The following is a 20892-nucleotide window of genomic DNA, read 5'->3' as shown; positions in this document are numbered from 1 at the left end:
CAACCTTTCAAGCACTTGCATATGCGCCTAATCCTGTCACTACACTAGCTTTAAGGCCTAACAATCAAGCAAGTGATTTGAAAAGATCCAAGGGTAATCAAGAGAGAGCTCGCATTGATCCTATCCCCATAACTTATATTGAGCTATTCTCAAAACTGGTTAAGAATGACCTAGTGTCTCCAGTTCTTTTAAAACTATTGAAGCCACTATATCCTAAATGGTATAATGTTAATGCCACATGTGATTACTATAATGAAAATGTGGGTCACTCTATAAAAATCTGTAATACTTTAAGCACAAGGTCAAAGTTTGATTCGAGCAGGTTCGTTAAGCTTTAACAAATCAGGAGAGTTGAATGTCAATAAAGACCTTTTGCCTAATCACCAAATGACATAATTTTGGAAAGGTTGATTGGAACTACTTATCATCTTAGGATTTTTTTAGAATACGAATCTCTTTTATTTACTTGAATTTTATCTTATTTTTTTATCATTTTAATAAAACTGATGGATATAATGCATTTTCATAATATTTTCTCTTTTGTATGAATCACCATTATATACGTTTACCTTTTCATATCTTTTTCCTTATCCATTCATTGATTTCAAATAATGAATGTTTAGATAGTCATGACAATAATTCAAGATTTGATTTTAAAAACATCATATGATTATTGATTCATTAGGACTGCTAAATAAAAAAAAAATAAATATGGTGAAGAATTTCATATATTGATAAGTGAAAATGATGCAATACATGATCTTTGTAATGGTTCATTCATAAGTCTATTCTTAGTCAATCAATATTTTTCATTAAAGTATTCATGTCTGAGATAAGAAATGCCATCTTTCTTTTACCTTTCACAAAAAGAATAAAATTATCCTTTACTAACCTACTTAAACATGTGAAATTTTTTTTTAAAAAAACTTAACCAAAGATTACCCCTACAATAGGGGCAAAGTTTGAAAAGCATTGTTTACGGAAAGAAAAATAAAAATCCTTAGTGATTTTAGGGACAAAGTTTTTTTGTGCTCAAATCTTTTTTGAAAAATCATTGAAAAGTGCCAAAAAAAAGAAAAAAAAAAGCAAAAAAGAAAAAGAAATTGATGAGGCAAAGTGTCAAAGTGCTCTATAAGAAAAGAAATAAGCATTAGTTTGATTACCCTTTAAATACATTTTGGGTCTATTTATCTATTTCTTTCATAATCCCTTAATTGAATGTGAATACTCGAATTGGAGAATCATAAACTAAATTAAGATAGATTTCTCATTAGATTATTTGAGATTTTGATCAAAATATCATTGATGGATCAAAGGGAAAAAAGAAATTAGAAAAAAATATGAAAAAAATTAAAAAAAAAAAAGAAAACAAGGAAAAAAAGACTTAAACTAAAAATTCGAAAGCCAGTTTAAGTAAAAATGGAAACTTAGGAAAACACCTTCGTTTGAGGATCTTAAGGACACGAAAAATATTTTGTTCAAAGATAAAAAATGTCAATGGAATGGGTTTTTGAAAAAAAAAATTTTGAGTTAGAGTTCAAAATTATATGAATAATCATTATTTTGATGTTGATATCCTATTTAAACAGTCATGGCATTTTACTTTTGTTCACTTTTGATTTGTTCTTAACCAAACTTTTTTTTATAATGAATACCCATTTTTTTTGTTTACATCTCCTGAATGAATTGAAAAAATGTATTATATTTGTTATGAATTAGAATGGTAATAAATAAGTGAGCAACAATATTCGTAAAAGATTTTTCTATTCCTTTGAAAAAATCCAAGATGACACAAGTGAAAAAAGCTTGAGAAGATAATTTGAAAGGGGCAAATAGGGTGACTCGATGATGAATGCAATGATTGATTGGTCAACATAACATATGAATTATGACCAGATAAGAAAAATAACATGGATCGAATGATGGAATTTATTCTAAGATCATTAGTGCTTAGAAGCTAAAAAGGAATATATAAAATGGTGGAGTCTTGAGAACCTTATTACCACGATTGAAATCTCATAGCATTATTTAGTAACTTCTGCCTTGCATACATTGTGTTCACATTGTGGTTTGAACAAGTACATTTGAATCTTTGCTTTGATAATTGCATTTGCATCATGATTGGGGTATGCATTTGTGTCATGTAATGAACATTTGAATTATGCTATGGCATTTGTATTATTGATTAGGACATGCATTTTCATCATTTAGTGAGAATCTATATTGTTACATTTACAAAATGTGGAAGACATTTGCATTGACATTTAATGCATACAAAATTTGACTTTGATTGGAGAAAATTTCTTACTTTTGAATCCTCAATTGAGGAAGACTTTTCATGATGAGATTTTTTTTTTACAAGGAAAACTTTCCAAACTTTTAAAGTTATAGAGCCATTGTTTAAAGGAGTTTTTCGAATAAAAATCTTTGAAATTTTGAATGCAAAACCCTAAAAGTTTTTCTAATGAGAATATTTGAAATTTAAAATTTTAGATGTGAAGCTATAAAGTTTTTGAAAGAAAACCTTTGGATGTGAATCTCTAAAAATATTCGAATGTGAATATTTGAAATTTTGGATATAAATCTCTAAGTTTTTCAAATAAAAATCTTTAACTTTTGGGTGTGAACCTCTAATTTTTTTGAATGAAAATCTTTGAATTCTATATGTGAGCCTTGAAACCTTTGATGTGACTCCATAAAATTTTCAAAATATGAAACTTCGAATTCTGGATGTGAACTACTAATAAAACTTTTTTGAATGCGAATATTTTAATCTAGGAATTTTGGCAACAACGAAGTTCAAATTCTTTCAAATATGAAAATCTCTTATGAATCTTTGAAGTTTTTGCAAACCTAAAATTCTTGCGAATTTGAAATTCTTGAAAACTTGTAATTCTTGCAAATCTAAAAATTATTATAAATCTGAGAATCTTTGCAAATCTAGAACCTTGTAAATTTGGAATCTTTACAAAACTTGAAACCTTTTGCAAATCCGAAACCTTTGCGAAACTTGAAATTTTTATGAACCTAGAACTTCTAGAATTCTTGAATCATTTACAAACTTTTAGAATCCTTGTGAAACTTGAAATTTTTAGAAACCTTTATGAATCTTGACTTTTGTGAATTTTGAAATCTTTACAAATTTTTTGCAAAACTTGGAGTCTTGGAATCTTTCAATTTTTGTTATGAAACCTTACAAATCTTTGACACAAACTCTTGAATTTTTAAATTGTGAATCTTTGGATTTCAATTTTTACTATGAAACCTTGTAAAATTTTTACACAAACCTTTGAATTTTCAAATTGTGAATCTTTGGATTTCAAACTAAAAATTTTGAAAATTTTTTGTATCAAGCAAAATGTATGTTTTTTGACATTTCCTAATTAAAGTTTTTAAAATCGTTTAGCCTCTGTATAAAGGAGCTCATTTTTTAAGTTAAAAGTTGTTGAGGTTCTGTTTAGAGAAGTTCTTTAAAAGTTTTCAAAAAATCGCATACCTATATTTAGAGGATTTTTTTTTAAAAAAAAAAAGTGGAATGATTTGGGCTTGACGTAATGGGTATCTATGGCATTATATAATTTTTGTTCTACGAAAATTGTATAAAGGGGGACAACTATAGGCATCTCATTTTATCCGAGAATGTTTTAGGGATTAAAAACAAGCATTCAACCATAAATTGGGCCTGATTAGGAAACTTCAGGCCTAACAAGATAAAAGCCTAGGGTTTTAATTTTAATTTAATTTGATTTTATTTTTGTTTTTATCTAATTAGGTCAAAAGTAAAAAAAATAAAAAATTTGGAAAATCATAGAAATAAAATCCACAAATTAATCACTGGATTTCACAAAAGGAAAATCAAAGATGGATCTTCATGCAAAAGGAAAACTTATAGAAAATTAAGTCACATAAAATCAAATCAATAATCAGTTTGATTTGACTTCCAAATTTGATAGGGATTCAATGCCTATAAGAACACAGAAGAATCATAGAAAAAAAGGAATTAATTGGAGCGTAAAAAATATTCTGGGTTTTTTATTCTAGGTTTTGGATTTAGGTTGATTTTCTGGTAGTCTTTAGAAATTTTTTTTTTAAGTTTGAAATCTAATTTTTGTTATGGCATTTGATTTATTTTGGATTTGGGTTCCTTCCTAGGAAATTTTGGGTTTATGTGATTTTTGGATTTTTTGGGTGAATTTTCAAGATTTTTTGTGTTTAAGGTTTTTTCTAAATTTTTTTTTTTGGATTTTTATTGATTTTTTCAATTGAACATTAAAATTTTTCAACTAAGTTCATAGTAGCTAAAGGAGAAAACGGCGACCATTTTCTAGGTTTGGTTTGAATATTCCGATGGCAGTTTGAAGTGTATGGCACCAGGATTTAGATTTGGTGGCTAGAATTTGGTGTTGATAAATTTTTTGATTAAATTTCTAAAGAAAAGCTAGAGAAGAGTTCAACTAAAGAAAGAAAAAGCCAAGGTTTCTCGAAGAAAAAATTAATTTTTTTTGCTTTTATACACCATCAAAATGACAGTGTTTTAAGAAAACTTTAACCCATAAGAACTCGGTTGACCTGCTAATGATTTATGCGTAACCCATCAAGTTACTCGACACGTAACGTAGGTTTTCCTTTTTCTTTTTTCGTTTAATTTTTGCTTTGATTTTTTGGGGGTTTTTTATATATTATTTTCGTAATTATATTTTCATATTTATTATTTTAAATGGTTGATTGATGAAAAAAGTTTATTTTTGCATGATGTCTTTGTTAATTTATTTTTAGTTCTTATTTTGGCATGAGTTTAATATATTAATTGCATGATAGTTTACATGATTATTATTATTATTATTATTGTACGATATATTATATTGTTATTGCATGATATTATTTGCATGATGATTTTTGTTTATCTTAATTGATTTTCTTTCCTTTCAAATTTAGAAAAAAGGTTTTCAAAAGAAATATTTTTTTAATCCTATCAAACTATGGAAGGATTTAAATCTTAAATTAAATTTTACCAAATTATTGAAAGACTTAATGAATTTTTTTTAAAAATTCTACTAATAGATTAAAGGATAATTTTTGATGAAAAATCTTATACACATATTGGAAGATATTTCTGAAACTAAATTGTTTTCACAAATAAATTTTTTTTACAAAAAAATTAAATAAATTTGATGATGGAACATTTTCAGAGTAAAACACTTGTTTCCATGAATATTTTTTAAGTAAGAAAATTATCTTAAATTGCTACTAAACTATTAGAGTAAATTTAAGATTAATTTTCAATAATTAAATTATTTGATAACATTATATGAATATTTTAAGGCTTGGATAATTTGAAATTAAACTGATACTATCATTTAGACAAACGTTATGAGAGTGTTATAACTTTTTTCACATATAATCATATTCCTGAACCTAAAATCTGATTTCATAGACTAGAATCTATCTTTTAAAGATACTCGAATTAAGTTTGGGATTTCTATTTAAAATAAAATAAATTCAATTAAGTGACCAATCACACATAAATAAAAAAAAATTAATAGCGACTCTAAAAGTTTATATCTAACGATAGATCTACAGATTTATACGTAAGGATACCAGTGCAGTCCATTTTCACCATTTCTCTTCTTTCTCAACAAAAACCTAGCAAAATGGAGAAAAAAAAAAGCATAGCATAAAAAAATGAAAAGGAAAAGAAAAATCTAAAGAGGAGAGAGATAAAGAAATGGAATAAAAAAATTAAATTTTTTTTCCTTGAATTTCTTTGCTTTATCTTTTTTTGTTCATTTTCTTCCACTATCAACGTTTTTTCTTTTTTTTTTTTAATTTCTTTTTCAAACTTGCTGCCTATTAGTAAAGGTCTCAAACCTTCTATCCCTAATTTTTTTTTCCATTTTTTGGTGATAACATGCCATTTGTATCTTCATGTATTGTCATATCCTTCATACAATGACACATACCCTTTATTCGTACATGTAATGTGACAGTTGTATCTCAATCAAATAAATTCAAATCCATAAAGCTCTCAAAATTTAACCAAAAGACAAATTTGACCCAAAAAAAAAAAAAGACAATCGTGAAAGATTTAGAATTTTTTATAGGGATGGCAACGGGTTGAGTCGGAACGGGTATTTACTCGCCTCAAACTCGACCCAATTTTACACTTGTCAAACCCGAACCTGATCCGATTTGAATTTTTTTTATTTTTTTTAATATTCGAACCCGAACCCAACCTGATATTATATAAACCATTCGACCGGATTCGATTGAAAATTAATAAAATATTATTTTTAAAATATAAAATATTATTTTTTAAATATATAATTATATAAATATATAAATAAAAAATTAATTTAAAAATTATTTTTATATAATATTGGGTCAGGTCATGTCAGGTTTTAGACCTAACATTTCCTTAACATTACCCTACCTAACACAAAACTCGATTTTCAAAAAAAAAAATCGATCCTATAAGATCGGATCAGATCAAAACTTATCGAAAACGGATTGGATTGTTCACCTTAATTCTTTAATATAAAGGATGCCATATGTTATGCCCAAAATCATTATGGGATTTTTTTTATCTCAAATGCTAGGTATCCTTTTTAATTTAGGGATATATAAATGTAAAATTTGTGTAATTGTTATGTGTGTAAATTTTTTTTTAAAAAAAATTTAACCATTTTTGGACTCCCTTTAACTCTATTTTTATTATTAATTATATTTTTACTCATAAAATTATCTTAATTTGATTTTTTTTTTGTAATTAAATTTTTTAATTTTGATCTTTATTAGTTAAATAATTTTATTAAACTAATTTTTTATAATAATGTAGTTTCTAAAAATCTTTTCATTCAAATTTAAAAAAAAATATTTGTCACTAATATTTTAATCAATAATAAATTTAAAACAAAACTAACTTTAAATTGAAAAGTTTAATCACTAAAAATCTATTGAAAATCGAAAGAGGATTATTCTTATGAGATAAGCCTGTACATAAAATGCGGATTGTTTGGCAACAAGAATTAAAAAGTTACCGTTGAAGCACACCGACTTAGTAGAGCTGCCGTTATCTTCAAGCTACCTGATAAGTGGCTTAAGTTGCCTTGTAATTCAAGTTAGAAGCAAAGATTTCTCAGAAAAAGTTGAAGATGGAAGAGTTCGTGTTTCAGAAACGAGTTCGCCTATTCAAATGGAATGTTAAATCTCCAAGCCATGAGCGCCATGTTCTTCAAGGACAAGTCCTGTTCTTGATCAAGAGTCGCTTCGTTTCCGCTCCTGCAACTTCAAATGTCAGATTCTCCCACCCAATTTCCTACAGTTTCCAATTCAACCCTGAATGCTTGTCTTCTACAAACAATGTGCAAAAACTGGCTTATGAAGCCGTGTTGAGTACCCAACAGTTTCATGAACAGAGGAATATTGCAGCATTGGCCAACACCATATCGGAATACCTTGTCAAGAACTACAATTTCGGGGTTGACACATTCTCTAAACCTAACGCACCCAAAGTTCTGATTGTTGTTGAAGTGAACAAAACCTGGGTTTTGAAGGGTTTTCAAGATTATGGCATTGGTGAAATTGAAAGGGATCAGTTCAATGGTGAAACTGATGATTATGAAACTACTGATGAAGAAAATATCCTGCTGAGAATGAGAAATTTGCTACGGGTACCAGTGTTTTCTGTGTTGGAGCCAAGCGATATCTCTGAACCCTTGGGGTTGACACAAGTACCAGGACTGGATCTGTTCGAACTATGTGATGTTGGTGCTTTGGCGGCTGATCAGGGCACATGTGCTATCTGCTTGGAAGGGTTATCCATGGATTCCTGTAGGAAGACGCCCTGCTCCCATGTTTTTCATGGGGGTTGCATTGCCCAGTGGCTGTGGAGGAAAAGATCCTGCCCCATGTGCCGATCTCAACTAGCTTAACTAGGCCTTTTTTCTTATAGTAATTGTTATGTTTTTGAGGATACATACATACATACATACATACATATATATATATATATATATTACTTTGTTTTATCTACTGGTCGATTGACATTTGAGCTTTTATCAGTCTCAAGATCGTATATGAATGTATTGTCTGTTTATTCTATTGTTGAGATGTACCATAAACCAAAATAGGGGGAGATGAATATGATAGGCAAGATGCTTCTGCATTCATTAGTTAAAAGGAAAATTTTGGTAATCAGTAGCTCTTTTGAAACAGAACTCAGAAAAGTGAGTGAGATCATGGTATAGCTGTGGTTGTTCTGTATGAACACATTGTACTGTCTTGTTCAGATGAAAACATGAACGGAATATAACAATATTAACCATAAAACTTTCAATCTTCATAGTTAATTTTAAGATTAAAATACATTATTTTTCTTGGCGAAGCTTAATACATGAAATTACTGTCTGTTAAAATTGTTTTATGGCACAAAGATAGCCGACAATGAAAATATCATGACTTCAATATGTCTGAGCTGCTGAATCTCCTTCCTCTGTTTCAGCTTTAACCATTTTCAAATCCAAAATTGGTTTCACCAATTTCCATTGTCTGCATCACGAGATTGGTAGAAATCGTTGGGTTGTACTATGTTGACATCCTCAAACTCATTGTCATCTGGAAGCAGGAAAGGAAAGCTTATCAAAATGTTAATTGAAACATGCACTCAGACATGCATGTTTGCAGTATGATGACAAAGTATATGGCAAGATTGATTGATGCAGTATAGAATATGCTTCCTATTCCTGATTCCATTAGCATGATGAACAATGGCAGAAAGATGCAACTTTCTATTTTCAGCTAAACTATTAAAAAAAAAAAAAGGCACAAGTAAACAACAGCCAATTCCAGTCATACACTCACTTCTTAGAAAGCTGGACTAATTCGGAATGAAGTCTTACAGGAATTAAGCTGTTTGTCAATTCATAACTACAACAACCATAAAATCCATCTCCCAAGTGAGAAATTAAGTTTGTCAATACTTGACACTTGATAATTTGAAATACATTGCAATACAGCTAGTTAGGGGACGAGGTCTCAATACTGATGAAGAAAAGAACACATTCAACTAATGCAGCAATGGTCATCAGCAGTTTGCATCTGGCATTTACCACTTCAAATATAGCATTGGTATAAGGAGAGCTCAATATCATAATGCACAACCTAATTCTCAGTTTCAGTAAAACAAACACACACAGACACAAAAGGAAAGAGGATGCAGCCTAAAAGATATAAAATACATTAAGATGAGAGAGAGAGAGAGAGAGAGAGAGAGAGAGAGAGAGAGAGAGAGAGGGAGGATAAAATAGAGTGCAAAAAGTTACTGGAGTGAATGATCACCCATCGCTTAGGGAAGAGAGTTACAATTCTTTTATCAAGATACTGGCCCAAGCATTTTCATGCATGCATAAATGGTGCACGCCCAGACAATGCATGCTCAAACGTGAGTTTACAAGAACAAAAGAAGGTACACAACCAAGTTTTTTAAAAGTTAACACAACTTTAAGGGAGGCTTGATACCACTTCCTGAAGATTCCAGATAAACTAAATTCCACTTTATTCATGATTTTGACAATATAAATGGGAGGAAAAGACATCACAACTTGAGGACCTGTATTGTCCCGTATTAAGAAGAAACAGCAGTTTAACGGTCCAGTACAAAGTACGCATTCACCTAAGGCAGAAAACCTGACTATTGCCAATAAGAGGACTAACCTAAGCAATTCATTGTTTGTTTGCAAGTCGTCCACTGATAGTAAAAGATTCATTACTTATTACATGAGAATATGAAACAAAGTCATTTCTAACCTAACAAATGAAATACAGAAAATAGTATTTCCTTATGAACACATGGCAACCTATCTTCTAAGACTCAGATTAAAACATATATATTTATTATAGCTTGTGTCTTGTGGCAACAAAAAGTTCCTCTACTTTTGATCCAAATCGCTTGAGCTAAGAAACCAGAATTATAATACATGGATGATGTGTAATAAGAAACATTTAAAGGAGATGAAAGCTGGAAAAAAAATAAAGAAAAAAAGAGAACTACTAATAAGAAACAACCTTTTCTCAAGGTCAGTGCCACAACAGCATCATTTTCGACCTGAAAGCACAAAGCACATTAAATGTTAAAAAATTCAAAGGGCTCATACAAATAAATCAGTGGTAAGATATCAAACTGCTGCCAGAAAGATTTTCCAACATAAGGCGAGGAGGAAAGAGAGAATGTAACTTGTACCTTCTGGTCCGCCAAAGTTTCAGAATCCTCTAATATTTCCCCAGTATTCAATAGGGTCAAACGCTGATCATTAACGGGTTGATCAATGAGGGTATGTAACTTTTGCTTAATGCCTAGGGTAGTCTCAGTAGGATCACATTGGATAAAGTATGTTGTCTTGCTACGCTTCACACGAATGTACATAGCCTATAAAAGTTGTGGCAATCAATCCAAAGTTCAAAGGCTATACTTCAATATAACAGTAAAATGCTTCAAGTTGCTTATTAAATAGATAAGCAACCTAAACTGAAGTGACTATAAACAACATATTTCTTGTATTCCATACATATAACTTAGGCTGAAAAACAAACTATATTTAACTATTTTGCTTTTACGTCTCATTTGATTTTATTACATTAACTCCTCGAATGCTTACATAGAAGAACTGTTAGAGTTCCTCACTGCAGATTCTTCTAATTACAAACAATGGAATGATGGAATTGATTGTTTGATATATAAAAATGCAGGTGCAAAAGTTTTAACAGAGCTCCTTACTTCAAAGCTAAGTTGTAGATAAAGTTATATTTTTGGCAACATACATAAAACTCATGATCTAAGAATCCTGATCATTATATTCACAAGCCAATCAAGCTCATGACGCTTATCTGTAGTCACTACCAACCACAAGAAAGCTGCTGTTCGATATTCACAGTTTGACAAGATGATAAAGCCAATTGCTCTTTGAACAGGACAAAATAAACAACCAGGTGGATTCAAGCAAACCAATGCTCAATTTAGTAAATCAAAGACTCCTCCAAATAGACAGAGAACTTTCAGATAAAAAACCAGCCAGCTTGGAACTAGATCTTTCTATATAGTGAATGGCTGAAAGCCTGAACAAGTGAGACATTGGGACTGTGCTATATAGTCCAGCAATAATATTAGTCCTTGTCCCAACAAGAAGTAATGAAACCAGTTTTTAACTTCTCAAGCCTTTCTCCCATTTCATTACCCTCCCACTAGACCTTCAAGTCATCAATCATCAATACTACACCTAAGACTACATTAGATCTACAAATTCCTTTCTTTTCAAAGCATTTTCATCCTTTTACTAATCGTTTGCCGTGCCTATAAGCTATCATGTCCATCACAATTCATCAAATCCCTCGAAGTGCAACACATATCTCATCTTCTTTATGTTCAATCTGATTAAATTACTAAGACATAAAGAAATTGCACAAAATTTTCTCTTTTTTTCACAGGGGACTCATAACAAATTAAATCTGTATAAATGCGCTTCAAAAACTAAATTTAAATTAAAAATTCATTAACACATGAATTAATTAAACAAAAACAGATCATCGGCATACCATTTTTTTATTTTGAAGCCAAGACCCTGCTTCCGATGATTTAACAGTAGGCTGCAAAAATGGTTATATTCAAAGGTAAATTAACAAAAAGAAATAGTAACAAAATCCAGTAACTTCATTTATTGCCTTTTCTAGAAGAAGATCATCAGAATAATCTGGAGAAAAGTTGGAGGTCCAAACGATCGAAATCAAAACCGAGTGATAGACAAGCGTTTTAAGTAAATTTCAAGAACAAATTTAAGGGGAACAAAAATCAAATGAATGTTTCTGGAAGAATCAGGGAAAATATAAGAATGCTAAGAAACGAAACCAACCTGCAAAAATAGCAAGCTTCTCTGTTGAAGATGTTTGATGCTCTCTTTAGTTATCTATTTTATTTTCTCAGTTTTTCTACACTAGACTTTACCGTTTCTTGTTTTCAGTTTGTCCCTAGGTGCTGTTTGGCTGCTTCTTTTTCTAAATGGAGTAATTTTTAGACGGATATTTTTGGATTATATATACTTGGGCTGGGTGAAGGATATAAAAAGCATCTAAATTATAAATTTTTAAAAATTATTTTTATTGTTTATTGTAATCAATTATTTTTTCAATATTTATTTATATCTAATTAAACTTTTATGGTAAAATTTTATGATCAATAAAATAGATGAAAACTTATCCCATAAGGCAATTAATATAAATGTGAAAATAAAATTAAATAAAGTTTTTTTTTTCTATTTTCTCTTTTTTTTTATCTAAGATCTCTTTAAGGTTTAATTTTTTGTAGTTTAAAGATTGTTTGATTATAATTTGCCATGTGGTTTGTGCATAGACTTTGCTGACATGATAATTTGTATAAAAAAATTAATTGTTAAATTATATAAATGATTCTTCTAATATAATTTTATGAAAGTCTCATCCTTGTACAAATTAAAATTAATAATATTAATAAATTACTAATGCAAATCATATATATATTTATATTTTTAAAATTAGATTTTATTTTTTCAAAAATAAATCTCAAATTTTTAGAAAATTTTCATATTATTCTTTTTAAAAATCATATTTTTGAAATTTTTAATATCATATTTTAATTTTTAAAATTTTAAAATTTTGAATTTTTAGAAATTTCTTAGTTTTTAAAAAATATTAAATGTACTTTTTTAATATTTTAATTTTTTTAAATAAATATATATATTTTTGAATATTTAGTTTTCAAATTTTGACATTTTATTTAATCAAAATATTTGATTCTTTAACTTTTAGGAATTTTATAAAATTTTCTATATAATTTTTAATTTCTTTTTTTTAAAATTTTTTTTTTCTATTTTTAATATTTAAATGAAAAATAAATAAATAAATAAATTATAAAAAAGACATGATGTTTTTAGAATTTGTTTTGTTTTGATATATTTGAGGAGGAATAGCATAAAAATTTGAGATAAAACAGATAAATAATGAAACATGAAGAATTTCTTATTATGATTTATTTTTTATTTGAATAACATAAAAAATAAAAAAAAATTAAAATTTATAAGCTCTTTTTAAAAACATAAAATATTCTAAAAAATTAAAAAATTAAAAAAATATGGAAATTTTTATAAAAATTATAAAATTAAAAATAATAAAATTAAATATTTTGTTTGAATAAAAATGTTAAGTTTTGAAAAATAGAAAAAATTTTGAAAAATAATATCAAAATATTAAAAAAATAAATTTAATATTTAAAAAATATAAAAATTTATAAAAATATTGAAATATTGAGTTTTCTACTAAATTTGAAATTTTGTTCGAATTTGAAATGAAATTTTAAATTTCATGTGAACACAAAATCATTTACATAATGTAAAAGTTGATTTTATTTATTTAAATTATCACATCAATAAAGTTAATATCACATTTATAAAATTAATGCCTATATCTTCAAATCAATGATCACATCTATATTTTTAATAAGAAAAACTAACAAAATTAACGATTGAATTAAAATCAAATCAAAATAATATTATAACTAAATTTATATAAATTATACTATAGAGATTAATTCTAAATTTTAACATAATACAAAGACCTCTAGTATAATTTAACCATTCGCAAGGAAAAACCTTTTAAACAAAGAGGGGATGAAGGGTGAAAAAGAGAAAAAAACCATCATGCTCCTTTAACTAAAGCACATAATAGGGGCAACGAGAACAATTGTATTTGGCTGTTCTATCTATCAAAGCCTCAAGGTATAATGTAGCCATTTCTTAGTTTGATGTAACTAAGTTCTCGTATGATCTTTTTTTTCTTTTCTTTTAACAATGGTAGAGGCGACTCTAACAACCACTACAGATTTTCTAGCTATCCAAGTTGGGTTTTATGGTGTCATATCACTTGATCTTGACAACTGTCTCTTTGTTCTTTGGTGAATTAACGTGCATTTGAATTCCAGTCTATTCGGAATGGTACATGAGTTAAAATTAGAGTACCTTGCATTAGTACAATTTAACTGGAGGCAGAGGACAACATAACCTGATACAGAATAAAGCAGCGATGGTGCCGGTGTTAAAACGGATTTCTACTCCATGGTTGCTTTGCCTTTGAGTAAATGATTTTGGTCCAATTGAGCAATGCCCTCAGAGCTCAAGTTCTTTATTTGCTTGAACTTTGGAACTTCCATAGATCCATTTTTTCTTACACTTCTAGCAAATTTCTTTTATTTTTAGCTCTTAGCATTATATTCTCTCACTATTTTGGAAGAACATAAAGAATATATGCATAATATGAGCTTCTACATAGACGTTCAATGCTTTTAGGATTAGCCTGGTTCACTTTACTCCTCCTTTAATTTTTCTGTAATGTTGAAACATGTTACTAATGGTAATACTCTGCAAGAAAATAATGCTAAATCTTACGCTAATTTTGCTTGTTCTATTAACTAATGTTGTTATGGTGATCATAAGGTTTTTCCATTTGGTATTAATGTATCTGAAAAGCTCTTATATTGCATACAAGTTAACTGCACTTCTTGCAGATTCTTGGGATCTCTGGTTCGAAAATGGAAGTTGAGGTTCCAGTGGACTAAACTAAGGGTAACCATCCTATGCTATAGTGAATTCCTAGCATTGGTATCATAGGTGTCTCTTTCAAAAAATTGATGCAGTAATTCTTCTGTTGTAATGTGTCTAGTTAACTCCTCAAATTTAGAAACTTAGCATTTTTGGATGTTACCAAACTTGAAACAATTAAAAGCTATAAATTGGTTTATGCTATACCTTCCTTAGAACTTTGTTTAGGGTTTGCCCTCTCCTCTGCCTTCATTTTCTCTTCTTTCCTTCCTCTTCTTATTTCGGTACCTACTGTTAGAGTAATTGCCCATACTCGTCAATGGATCAATGGAGACCCTGATAAAAACCTTCTTTTAATGCAGGCAGAGATTGGGTGTTTGGCTGTCGAATGATGATTCCATTGTCTAACATGTAAGCCACATGAAGCAATAGAATTTAGGGATGTTAATTTTACCTATAGTTAATGGAAAATCTGATTTTTTATGAGAATAAGGGTGGAGATAAGTATTATATTATAGGTATGAAGATGGAAATGAGCATGATTTTAAATTTTTATTAGATATACAGATAGAGACAGATAATATAACACTCGTTTCATACCTTACATATATATAAAAATATTTATATATTTAATAAATAGATTTTTATTAAATAATATAAATTATTATTCTAGATTAATTAGAATTAATAAATTTTTATTAATAAAATATTAATATATTTATAAAAAAAATTACTTAACTATATAAGATAAAAATAAAAAAGCTAAAAAAAAATTTTTAATTTTATTTTTTAAAAAAAACTATAAGTATGAGAATTATTCATATTCATTAAATATTCGCAAAAATAAATATGAGAATAAATTTAAAATACCTATTGGGTATAAATACAAAAATAAATATAATATAAAAATTCAAGAATGAAGATAAAAAATACTCTACCTAACTCACACCCTACTCATTGACATCTCTTAAAGTATATTTAGTATGAGGTGATCTATTTAAAAACCACTTTTGTGAATAGCTTGCAATGCTTCATCTCTTTCGAGACTAGGACTTTTTATCAGAACTTATGCTTGTCGCATACCTTAGTCTACTACCGCTCGAATAGCATTTCCCATTGCGATTTGAGCAGCAAAAGGAGTCCTTCTTCTTGGACCCTTGAATCCATAAGTATTGGTGAAGGAACAAGAAATTACCCAACCTCGTACATCTGTATAGTAACAATGGTATTGTTGAAACTTGCTTGAATATGAATAGCTCATTTTGGTATTCTACATGCACTTTTTTATGCACTACTGCATCTATTCCTACGTGAACCAACTTTTGGTATAGGTTTTACCATATTTTATCATTTCATAAAGATAAGTTAGAGATACAATATATCCATTTCGTGTTAAAACATATATGCTATTTTTATTTGTTCATCTATTTCTTTGAGATTAATTTTTTTTTTCTTTAACTTTAAGGAGTTCTTTTTAGAATAGAAAGATTATCCTTGTCTTTGTTTATATCTCGAGTTGGAACAAATTACAACAATTCATCCCTTCTTAAGGATTAGTCAACATTTTTCACAAATTTTACGAATGGAAGTCTTTATTTTCCCAATCTAAAGGATGAAAAGGTTTTATTACCATAGGAAAATAATTTTCAATAGTATTTTCTAACTTACACTCACAAAAAATATAGTTAACATTACTCCAAAAAGCTAGCCACTAAAAATTTTAAAAATTTGTTTTTTTAATTATTTACTCTAAAAAAGTTTTATATTATAAATTTATATTGATTAGAAAAAAGAAAGTGAATTATTTAATAATTTTTTAAAAAATTATTTTGATCAAAATTGACTTATCCTTTATAGTTTTTTATAAAATAACGTTTAACTATTTTATAGATTGTTGATTAAATAAATATTAAATATATATTTTTTGGTAAAGTTATTTTGGGTATTTTGTGCTATATAATATTTTTTTTTATATATAACATCAAATACATTGATTTAAAAATATCAGTTATTTATAATATTATATCAAACATAGAAATCTAAAACCATTAGTCATCAAATTACTTTGATGATCTTATCACCATGATAATTAGATCAATATGATCACCATAATATTTTTGAAAATAATACCAAATGTGGATCTCAGACCTATGAATGGGGACATTCCCGAAACTCACAAAGAAAAAAGAAAGTGACTTAGACAAAAAGAGAAGTAACATCAAATATTGATTAATACGTAATCGATCGAACACTACTTGAAAACGGCTCTTCTGCTCAGAAACGAAATGTTCCAAATACTCCTGGAAATTCTTGCTCCCATTGGACCATTTGTATCTATATGCATTAGGATCTCGATTCGTGGACCTCTCGGTCCGAGAAATCAAAATAAGAGGATCGAACCATTTTTTCTGACTCTTTTTCAAATTCGATAAATGTTGCTACTTAATAGAATTTGGTCAAGTGAGCTATCTCCTTTTCTTATATTAGCGTCTAAAGTTAAAAAAAAACTAATGGTAGTTGAAAGTTGCTTGACTTTGCCACACCGTCTTCTGGTAGGTTGTTCTATTCAATGTCGATAATAGCTCTCACTAAATCATCCATACCTGTAGTTCTTATTAAGTTGTCAATGTTGGTAGGTCTAAATCATCATTTGCTCTCCCACCATTTTCTTTTTCTGATAAATTTCATATTGGATTGCAAAATGGAAGGTGACTCTCTCTCTCTCTCTCTCTCTCTCTCTCTCTCTCATCCCATAAAAATCTTTATGTTCACCTAAAATTCAAACCCAAATTCTCCAAATTTCTTGGCCTAGGTTTCCTATTGCGGACTGAATGATGATTATTGGTTACTACAACTAGCTTGATAGTTCATTGGCCAGAACAAAAATGCTTATGTCATTACTCATAGAATAAAACATAGTTCGAAGACATCCATATAATAAACGTTGTAGACTTTTGAGAAAATAAGATATCGACGTGGCAAATTCTTTTTTTTAGTTTTTTTTTTTTTTTGATATTTTTATTAGATAAATTTTATAAAAATAAATCAATGAAGGTCAAGATGACAAAATAAACTATATTGAATAAATTTCAATATGTCTTAATCCAATTAGTACTTTTTTATTTTAATTCAGGATTGAACTGAAGTTTTTTCTACAAACTTGAGTTTGGTTGGAGGTGGATTAGGATGTTTCACCCCCACTCCTAGTATATATAAAAATATTTTTTATTATTTATTTAATTTTATATTTATATATTTATATCAATAAATTTATTATTTAATATCTTATTTATTTTGCCTCCATCCCTATTTTTTATTTTCTTTGTTTTTAGTTTTTAATTTTTTTAATTAGATACATTTTGTAAGAAAAAAGTCAATGAAAATAAGGATGAGAAAACAATTCATATTTGGATTTCGATTTATTTCGATCTAATAGGTTTGGTTTTTTAAAAATCTAAGATTGGGTCAAATGAGATTTTAGAGTGATCTGACCTTTCCCGAATATATATAAAAGTATATATTTTATTATTTATTTAATTATATATATGTATTATACTAATAATTATTATTTAATATATTGGTTCAATAAAAAATTTATATTTATACATAATTAAGATGTAATTCATATTAAAAATAATATTTTAATAAATATTATAGTAAATTAAAATTATTTAATTAATTTTGAATCAATTTAGGTCAGATCCAAGTTATAAATATATGACGGGTTAAAATTGGGTTCAATAAATAATAACTTGATGTGAGGTCAAAATTAGAGCCGAATTAAATTATTAAAAAGTTGGATCATAGTCGGGGTGAACATAAATTCACCTCAAGCCATTGCCACTTTAAATAGAGGTATCCATATGGCATTCTTATTTGGTTCTATATTTTTGGTTGGGCATATTTTTAAGTTTTACATTTTTTTGTTTTTTAATTTTTAATTTTAGTTTTTTAATTTATGTTTGAAAAGATAAATGGACAATTAGAATCATCTATGTGGCACTCCTATTTGGCTTCCTTTTAATTTTTCAACCACTCTTTTTTCTTTTTTAGTTTTTTTCCCTTTTTTCTTTTTGAAATAAAATAAATTTTGTAAGAAATAAGTTAGTGAAGATAAGGATGGCATATTCAAAGGTTTCAACTTACCAATCCAATAGGGACATGCTTTTAATCAAAATCAAGTCAGGTAGGACCATTTTCCTTTTAGAAAACAGGTTTAGGATGCTTCACTTGTCCTGTCCCAAGGTATATATAAGAATATATATTTTATTCCTTATTTAATCATATATTATATTAATAAAATTATTATTTAATATATTAATTTAATAAAATATTTTATTTATATATAATTAAGACGTCTTATATAATCTAAGATGTAATTTATTAAAAATAATATTTTCATTAATGTTATACTATTAAATTAATTTTGGGTCACATTAGGTAAGATGTCGATTAAACATATATACATATATATATGTCATATTGAGTATAAATAAGGCTTAACACACAAACATACCCTCAACCTTTTGTACAAAATGGATATAAGCTCTCAATATTTTTTTACATGCAAATAAGTCAATAATATTTTATTTTACTACAAAAAAAATCTCAAACTTTAAAAATTATGTAAAATAAGACTAACTATAGTTTGTATTGCACAATTGGTATCTTATGTGAAAACTTGGACCGATTAAGTGTCATTTTAGCTGAAAAGAAAAACTTAATATGCAAATATGCCCTTAATTGTTTGTGCATGTCATAATGTCTACGTTGGGAGAATCTGCCCATTAGACACAAAAGTCATACAATCACCACCAATCTTATTTATTTAGGTGTGATTGACTATCTATGTGAATTTATCCTTTCTATGATTATCCCAAGTGTAAACTAAGGGTCCCTAAAAAAATAAGTTGTGGTCTACATCAACAGAACTAAGGTTCAAGAGTCAGTTACATGTAAGGAAGGTATTAGCACCCATTTATACCCAAAATTGGTACCAACTTAATTATATGTTATCTAATTTAAGCCTTATACAAAATGGTCTTTATCATGGGAATCAAAATCAATTCAAATCCTTTTATTTATTTGCACACCATGGTGATAAAAAATTCTATCAAAATATCAAGCAATCATGCAATAAATATTAAATCATACCATGCAAAAATTATCATGCAAATATATTATAAAGCATCCAATAATGCTAATCATGAAATAATACATAATATTATGCAAATATATTAATTATCATGCAATGATATAAAATACCATGTAAATATATTTATAACCATTCATGCAAATATATAATCATGCAATCAAATATAATCACAAATATATTAGTAATTATGCAATTAAATATAATCATGCAATTATACACACAAGAAATATAAAAATATGCAATTAGATATGATACAAATATAATATTAATCATGCAATAATATATAATATCATATCATGCAATAAATACAAAATAATGCAATAATAAATAATGAATAATGAATAACCATGCAGATAAATATATTAATAATCATATAATCACATAAAAAAATAAATTAATAATCATGCAAATAGACATGCAATTAAATATATAATCATGCAAATTATAATATAAATCATGCAAATAAATAAGTAATTAAATATATAATCATGTAAATTTTTAAGTCATGCAAATAAATAATCAAAGTTTTTTCTTTTTTTCTTGTTTCTTTCTTTGATTCAGTAACAAAATTAAAATAATAAAATAATTAATTAAAACAAAAAATAAAGAAAACAGAACAAAAAATAAAATCAAAATCAAAAATAAAAAAAATTAAAAAATCAAAATCAAAACAAAATCAAAATCAAAATCAAAATCAAAATAGAAATAAAAATTAAAACAAAAAAAAGAAAAGGAAAATGTTGCGATTAGGTCAAGTCTTTACCAGGTCAACATGCAAGTCGATTCAAGTTTTAGCATGATTCAAGGGCTCCCAATACAACATGTTTTGCTTCCCTATAAAAGTAAAAAAATCAGCTTCTGTCTACAGATCTCCATTTTCTCCTCTTTCTCTAAGTTGTCAATCATCTGCCTTCTTTATAAAAATTTACCAAAAAACTTAAGCCAACCCAAATATCGGCCACTAATTTCAAAATCTAGTGTCGAAAAATTCATCTGATCATCAAAAAATTTAAACAAACCCAAAAACTTTCAAGAACCCAGAATCTAACCATCACAAAATCCTACTGGCTACCATGAAACTCAACTGAAAATTCAAACTTTCACAAAAAAAAAAAAAACCCA

The 20892-nt window shown here is 27.7% G+C and overlaps 2 protein-coding genes across 3 annotated transcripts; one reads left to right on the top strand and one right to left on the bottom strand.

The window, feature by feature from the left end:
- The first annotated feature begins 6995 nt into the window (after positions 1-6995).
- On the top strand, positions 6996-8210 carry LOC111300196 (uncharacterized). The gene has a single exon (XM_022895839.2). It carries the CDS (start codon positions 7152-7154, stop codon positions 7929-7931), a length of 780 nt encoding a protein of 259 aa, XP_022751574.2. The 5' UTR covers positions 6996-7151; the 3' UTR covers positions 7932-8210.
- A 106-nt stretch (positions 8211-8316) lies between these two features.
- Positions 8317-12047, bottom strand: LOC111300274 (uncharacterized). 2 transcript variants are annotated; one of them, XM_022895908.2, is made up of 5 exons: positions 11901-12047; positions 11587-11637; positions 10238-10423; positions 10063-10102; positions 8317-8613 (listed from the first exon to the last, which is right to left on the bottom strand). In XM_022895908.2, the coding sequence occupies exons 2-5, from the start codon at positions 11587-11589 to the stop codon at positions 8531-8533; spliced, it is 312 nt and encodes a 103-aa protein (XP_022751643.1). In that variant the 5' UTR covers positions 11590-11637; positions 11901-12047; the 3' UTR covers positions 8317-8530. The 2 variants fall into 2 exon arrangements, with proteins under 2 accessions (XP_022751643.1, XP_022751644.1); XM_022895909.2 differs by lacking the exon at positions 11901-12047 and adding an exon at positions 11713-11846.
- Between the last annotated feature and the right edge of the window lie 8845 nt (positions 12048-20892).

The sequence above is a fragment of the Durio zibethinus genome, chromosome 18 (genome assembly GCF_047325235.1).
Source record: "Durio zibethinus cultivar Kanyao isolate XHJ-2024 chromosome 18, ASM4732523v1, whole genome shotgun sequence".
In the NCBI taxonomy this organism is placed as follows: domain Eukaryota; kingdom Viridiplantae; phylum Streptophyta; class Magnoliopsida; order Malvales; family Malvaceae; genus Durio; species Durio zibethinus.
The sequence above is the reverse complement of the archived record's forward strand: the minus strand, read 5'-3'. Positions and strand labels throughout refer to the sequence as shown.